The following is a 7,248-nucleotide window of genomic DNA, read 5'->3' as shown; positions in this document are numbered from 1 at the left end:
GAATGTTTGTTGTTGAATACAAATTCAGTACCGACAAACTAGCCAGCTTGTTAGGGATCCCTCATGGAGACAATGCTATTTGTGAGGCCCCTTTGGATTCAGAGTGGTCAGTTGAGGTATTTTCCTTCTGGGAGCAATTATCAAACACTTCCATAAACTCTTTTGAAGGAGTTCTTGCCTCAACTATCCACAACCCGGCCATCAAAGTTTTTAGATACCTGTTGGCATGTACTATTTTTGGCCGGGAGAATCCAAATAAGGTTAATGCTAGAGAGCTTCTATTTTTACAAGGGAGCCTCACAAATAGACGTATTAATTCGGTCCCGTTCATGCTTTCTCATATGACTTTAACTTTGAATAAAGCGGGACCGATTTCTTTTGGTGGATTGATTACATCTATCGCTCGGGCACTTAACCTGAACAATGAGATGGCTACCCTAGACCCCTTACCTCCTCGCACAATTAACCTAAAATTTTTGAGAGACATGAAACTGTGTCGTTCGAGGAGAGAAGGAGGCTATATGCTTATGGTTCATGCTGTAGCCATCTCGTCTGTTGTTTTGCCGTGCACTAGACGTACAGATGTACGAGATGAGAGGAATTGGACCTACGCTTTAGATGCTCCACCTGTTTTGGGTCCTTTTCCTCCTAACATTCCTGATGAGGCGGGACATGACACCGATGATGAATATGATCGGAGAGAGAGATCTCCCGTACCCCATGTGTCCCCCCATCATCCTTCACCACCACACACCGCATCATCATCTTCTTCGGAAGGTACCACTCCTGGCTTCTATATTACAGAGGAGATCTGGCGTAACCACATGGCTAAAGAGCAGAGGCATGACGACCTACTCTCTACCATCCAGCAGCAAATGGCGGATAACATGAGCTTCATGCAAGAGTCGCAGCGGAGGATAGACAGGTCCTACGATACTGTTCTACAGTCCCTGCAAACGGTCACAGATACACAAACCCGTCAGCAACACTACCACCGTCAGCATATTGCTTTTATAGAAAACACTCAAGGTACCATTTTGGGTAACCTTCGAGAGGTGAGGACCGTTCAGGATGCCCTGCAGGCGAGGATGGATCAGAGAGACCGTCGTCATACCCGATCCCGTCGTCCCCCTCAAGATAGCGAGGGCACTAGTGGTCAGCAATAGGTTGTCAGGTAACTCTTCCCTTATCTTATTTCGAAACATTGGGGACAATGTTCGATTTAAGTGTGGGAGGAGACTCTATCGTCTTTTCTTTATTACCTTTCTCGTTTCTTTTCCTTTATCGCTTTTTCTTTGCTGTTTTTAGATAGTTTATTTATAGTTTATTTTTTTTTTAGTTGTTTATTTTGCTTTTTAGTATAATTCATGAGTCTGACGAGTCACCAAATATAGTAGATCTTTAGTACAATCCTACCTCCCCATACCTTTAGCCCCACAAAAAAAAATTGCAAAAGAAAATAGTGTTACTCCGAAAGTTTTCAGGTTTTAAAGACATGTTTTGAGTAAGGATGCGGTGACTTGGGAGAACTTTGCGGAACATCAGTATTATTTTAGCATCATAGACTTCGTAAATATAGGAACCACTCCCGAAACCCCATATATCATGGCCCTAATCATCATTTCCGTATAAGTCCTCAGTAGTTTATCTCAGCAGTCAGCTCCAGCCTACGCATCCTCTACGTAGGGGACCGATGCAAATAAGTGAATGATCTAGAAAAACAAAAAAATAAAAGAAAGCAAAAAGGCAACTCCGGTATAGGTGACCCTCACAAAGTCATTTAAACCAAAGAATTGAAAAAATTTGCTACAAAAAGAAAAAGAAAAAGAAAAAGAAAAAGAAAAACTTACCCACTGTTAGTTGGTTCAGAGGTATCTGGCACTGAACTCGGTAGGACGGATTACGATCCAATCCCCCACAACTACAGTTGGGTCCAATAAAAGGGTTTACACATATATATGTGCCAGAAACCCCATGCTCAGATCATAATCACTAACAAGCCACTCTACTATGAAGCATGTACGGATAACGGGCTTAATGTGATTGCGCCTGAATGAAAAGGACACAAAAAGAGATGAAGAGGCAGGCCTAGGTATTGTGGGATAATATGGGTTGGTTAATATAGGAATGAAGTTTATGTCCGTATTTGCGGATTAGTGTCATCATGATACCCTTAGTTCACTCAGTTAGTACCTATCACTGCATCCCGACTTGAACTTAGAATTTTTACCTGAAGCACTCGTTGACACAAATTTTCTTTTATGAGCTTTTTAATGTTTTGCTTGAGGACAAGCAAAGGTTTAAGTGTGGGAGAGTTTGATAACACTGAAATTTACCGTACTTTCGACTCCGATTTCACATGCATTCTAGTTGTTTTATTGTTATTTTGTTGTGTTATTGCTATGTTTTCCTTTGTTTTCAGGTTTTTACTTTAATCGGAGTCCCGATCGAGAAAAGGAGCGAAAAAGAGCCAAAATCCCTAAAATTCAGAATTTTGTACTTGTGGCCTACCCCATGGCTGGCGCCATAGACCCTGCCATGACGTGTCCAAACTCAACTTCCCTCAACATCCACGTTCCCCACTACTTCCACTAAGGCGCCATAGATTGGCCTTGTGGCGGGCGCCACAAGAGGAAAAGTTTTCCCTCCGATTTTCAAGTTGAAGGGCATCCTGGTCATTTCCATCTTTTTACTTTCTTATAAATAGAAACTCGAAATCACTTTTACAATCATCCAAACTTAGAACAGAGGCAAACTCAGAGCAACTTTGTTTCACTTAGGTATATATTCAGTATTTTAAAGTGGTAATCACTTCGCATTAGAGTGTTACCACAATTGTGTAATAGAGTCTGTGATAGAGTCTGTAATCGAGTTTGGAGCAATTTGGAAGGAAGTTAATCCTGCCGCCATTTTCATTTCCGCTTTGCAATTTACTCAACCCTCCGATTGGAGCAGGTTTTTATTACTTTTCTTTATCTTATTTTCCCGCACTCGCTTTACTTTATTTATTTCCCGCACTCGCTTTACTTTATTTATTTCTCGCACTCACTTTACATTATTTATTTCTCGCACTCGCTTTACTTTATTTATTTCTCGCACTCGCTTTAAATTATTTATTTCCTCGCACTCTCTTTAAATTATTTACTTTCCGCACTCGCACTACTTTTATTTACTTTCCGCACTCGCACTACTTTTATTTACTTTAATACACTTTTACTTTACCATGTCTAACTAAATCTATAAGGTTAGAATGTAAGGATCGTAATTGAATCGATAATTTGTACAATTGTTCGTAGAAACACTTAAGGGCTATTTTAACTTTCAACTTAAGTTTTCCCGCACTTCAATTCCGTTGGGTAAGATCGAAAGCCGTCCAACGTCTATCTAAACTTAATTGTTTTTAACTATTTCAAAAACAGCGAAAGCGCTTTGTTTAGTTCATTAGGAGTTTTTAACTTAAGAAGAAAAGAGATTTTAAAACTATTTTCGGACGCGTCTATAAGTTTAGAGTCTGGTTCGTGAGAACCTCTTTTGGTTAAGAAATCCAGGTTTTAATACTTTTCACCTTAGTCAAGATACTATATTTCTTAAAAATAGGTTTACTACTCTAACGCAATGCGCGCCTTTTTATAAGTGACAATAAGAGGGTTTGATTAGGGAGTACAACTCGGTTCTGAATACGCGAAAGCGACAGTTCCTGTTAAATTAGTTCTTTTCAAAGTAGAAAACATTGCCCATAAGTAGTTCTGTTAGCAAGTACTTGGATTATTAATTGATTACGTGAATTACATTCGACCCTGTCTTTATTAATTAATCTTTATTCAACACTTTACTTTTCGTTGCACACTCCAAAAACACCTATTTTGATTGCCTTTGATAAACATCATAACAATAGATAACGATAGATTGACACTTGGTCTCTGTGGATTCGACAATCTTTTATATTACTCTGACGCGTTCGTATACTTGCGAAACACCGCATCACCCATAAACAGAGAAGTCATCCATAAATACTTCCATCATGTCATCTATAAAATCAGCAAAGATCAACGTCATGCATCTCTGAAATGTTACAGGGCATTACACAGTCCAAACAGAATCCGTCGATAGGCAAATGTACCATAAGGACATGTGAAAGTAGACTTTACTTGGTCATCTGGATGGATAGGAAGTTGAAAGAATCATGAGTATCCATCTAAATAGCAGAATTAAGAATGTCTAGCCAATCGTTCAAGCATTTGGTCAATGAAAGGTAATGGAAAGTGATCTTTACGAGTGGCTTTATTTAGTTTTCTATAGTCTATGTAGATTCTCCATCCAGTTTGAGTTCTTTTTGCTATGGATTCACCCTTATCATTACTAACAACAGTAACACCTCCCTTCTTTGGAATGACATGTATCAGGCTGACCTAGTTACTGTTGAATATCAGGTATATGACTCTTGCTTCTAATAGCTTTTGTACCTCCTTTTTTACTACATCACTCAAGATAGGATTTACTCTTCTCTGATTCTGACCAGAGGTTTTACAACCCTCTTCTAGCATAATGTGATGCATACATATAGAGGGACTTATTCCTGTTAAGTCGGAGATGTTATAGCCTAGAGTTGCTGGATATTTTCTTAGGACATGGAGTAATTTTTCGGTTTCTATCTATCCTAAGTCAACGTTGACTATAACTGGTCTTTCAAGCTCGGTATCTAGGAATTCATACCTTAGATCTTTGGGTAGTGTTTTGAGTTCTATTGAAGGTTTCTCGGGGCATGGCATTGGATTTGGTGTTAGTGCTAGACATTCTCTCAGACTGTCATCTACGTATGGCTCACGCCAATTATCGTCTTCGAATATAGGAGATGTTGGAATCTTCAGTACTTCAGTATACTTAAATGGCTCCTTCTCCATTTCTTTCACACATTCGTCCATGACGTCTAAGAAACAACATGAGTCATCTATAGTTGGTACTTATAGGAATTTAGCTAAGAGAAATTCAACGATTTCTTCTCCGACTTTGAATGTTAGCCTACCCTTCTTCACATCTATGATGGCTCCAACTATGGCTAAAAAAGGTCTTCCTAAAATAATAGGGATGTGTGAATCCTCATTTATATCCATTATTATAAAGTCGATAGGAATATATAATTGTCCTATACGAATGGGAACATTCTCTAGCATACCTACAGGAAATTTAATGGAACGGTCAGCTGGTTGTAGAGACATCTTTATTGGTCTTAATTCTCCTAGATTGAGTTTTTCTCATGTGGATAAGGGCATTAAACTGACACTGGCTCCTAAATCGCATAGAGCTTTGTCTATGATAAACTTTCTGATTACACATGGTATGGAAAAGCTACCAGGGTCTTTCAGTTTATGAGGCATGTTATTTTGAATGATAGCGCTACATTCTGTAGTAAGCATAACGGTTTCATCATCCTCAAGTTTTTTCTTGTTGGAAAGAATCTCTTTAAGGAATTTAATATATGAGGGAATTTGCATAATGGCTTATGCAAATGGTATAGTGATATTAAGTTGCTTCAAAAGTTCTACGCATTCCTTGAATTGTCCTTCATTTTTAGACTTAACAAGTCTTTGGGGGTAAGGGATAGGTGGTTTATATGGTGGCGGAGGCACATAAGGTTGTTCTTTATCTTTTTCCTTTCCTCTTTCGTCTTTCTTTCCATCACTGGTTGGTTCGTTTACCTTTTCGGTTCTCTTACCAGAACTTTGACACATGGCCGGATTTGGGATTCTTGGGTTGATTGGTTCATCTAATTCTATTCCACTCTGAAGTGTGAGAGCGTTACCGTGGCCTTTTAGGTTTGGTTGAGGTTGACCAAGAAACCCTCCAGCTGGGGTTGCTATTGCAGCTTGTTGTTGGGCTACTTGGGAGATCTGGGTTTCTAACATTTTGTTATGGGTAGCCATAACATCAAACTTATTTGACAATTATTTCATCAATTCACTCGTATGAGCATTTTGATTTGCAAACTCTTTATTTTGTTGAGCTTAGGCATTTATGAAGTTTTCCATCATGATCTCCAGAATTGACTTTCTAGGTGCTTATGGAGCAACTGGGTTCCTTTCTGATAGCCAGGTGGAATAGCAGGTGTTGGGTTTGGTGGAAACAAAGCATTGTTACTTTTATAGGAAAAATTTGGATGGTTTCTCCAGACATGATTGTAAGTGTTTAAATATGGGTTTCCTTGAGCATAGTTTATTTGGTCGGTGGGAACACCAACCAATAACTGACAATCAACATTAATGTGCCCAAGGGTTCCACATAATTCACAGTTTGGTGTTATGATAGCTACGGTAGTTGCTGGTGTTATGGTCAAGCTTTCAATCTTTTGAGTAAGCGCATATACTTTAGCATTGACGCGGTCTATGCCATTGACTTCGTACATTCCGCCTTTCAGAGTTGATTTTTCTACAGCAGCACATTCACCTCCCTATTGGAAATGATTTTGAGTCATTTTCTCTATGAGTTCATAAGCTTCATCATAAGGTTTGTCCATTAGAGATCCGCCAGCGACATCGCTCAAATTCATCTTAGTTTTATACAACAAACCATTATAGAAAGTATGGATAATCATTCATTCTTCAAGTCCATGATGTGGACAAAGTCACATCATGTCCTTGTATCTCTCCCAAGCGTCGAAAAGATATTCATTATCTTTTTGCTTAAATCCGTCGATTTGAGATCTTAGCATAGTTGTTTTTCTTGGTGGAAAATATCAGGTTAAGAAGACTTTCTTCAACTCTTCCCATGTGGTTACTGAGTTTGAAGGTAGAGACTGGAGCCAAGCTTTAGCTTTATCCCTTAAGGAAAAAGGGAAAAGACGTAGTCTAATCGCTTCTTGACTTACACCATTTGCTTTCACTGTGTCTGCATACTGCACAAACACTGACAAATGTAAGTTAGGGTCGTCTGTAGGACTATCTAAAAATTGGTTTTGTTGAACGATTGATAACAACAAAGTTTTCAACTCGAAATCGTTTCGATTGATGGCAGAGGAAACAATGTTGTTATGCGGTTCTGCTTGCGATGGAACATCATAATACTTCAATGGACGGTTTTGTGGTCTTTCGGCCATAATTGGTTCTGGTTCTGAAAATGGGATATTAAGATCTAGAAGATCGTATTTAATACGAAAATTGTTGATTCGGTGTTTTAGATTAAGATAACGCTCGATATCGTCAATTGGTTGCTCTAACTCCTTTCTCTGGGAGCGAGTGTCTGGCATACAATTGA

At 38.9% G+C, this 7,248-nt stretch overlaps 1 protein-coding gene and 1 non-coding gene across 2 annotated transcripts; one reads left to right on the top strand and one right to left on the bottom strand.

The window, feature by feature from the left end:
* Nucleotides 1-6,025: 6,025 nt before the first annotated feature.
* LOC127131291 (uncharacterized) lies at nt 6,026-7,090 on the bottom strand. The gene is made up of 2 exons (XM_051060220.1): nt 6,863-7,090; nt 6,026-6,445 (listed from the first exon to the last, which is right to left on the bottom strand). The coding sequence occupies exons 1-2, from the start codon at nt 7,088-7,090 to the stop codon at nt 6,026-6,028; spliced, it is 648 nt and encodes a 215-aa protein (XP_050916177.1).
* On the top strand, nt 6,600-6,706 carry LOC127133174 (small nucleolar RNA R71). Its single transcript, XR_007807166.1, has one exon. It is a non-coding gene; the product is annotated as a small nucleolar RNA R71 (small nucleolar RNA).
* Nucleotides 7,091-7,248: the final 158 nt, after the last annotated feature.

Source organism: Lathyrus oleraceus, chromosome 3 (genome assembly GCF_024323335.1).
Source record: "Lathyrus oleraceus cultivar Zhongwan6 chromosome 3, CAAS_Psat_ZW6_1.0, whole genome shotgun sequence".
In the NCBI taxonomy this organism is placed as follows: Eukaryota; Viridiplantae; Streptophyta; class Magnoliopsida; order Fabales; family Fabaceae; genus Lathyrus; species Lathyrus oleraceus.
The sequence above is the reverse complement of the archived record's forward strand: the minus strand, read 5'-3'. Positions and strand labels throughout refer to the sequence as shown.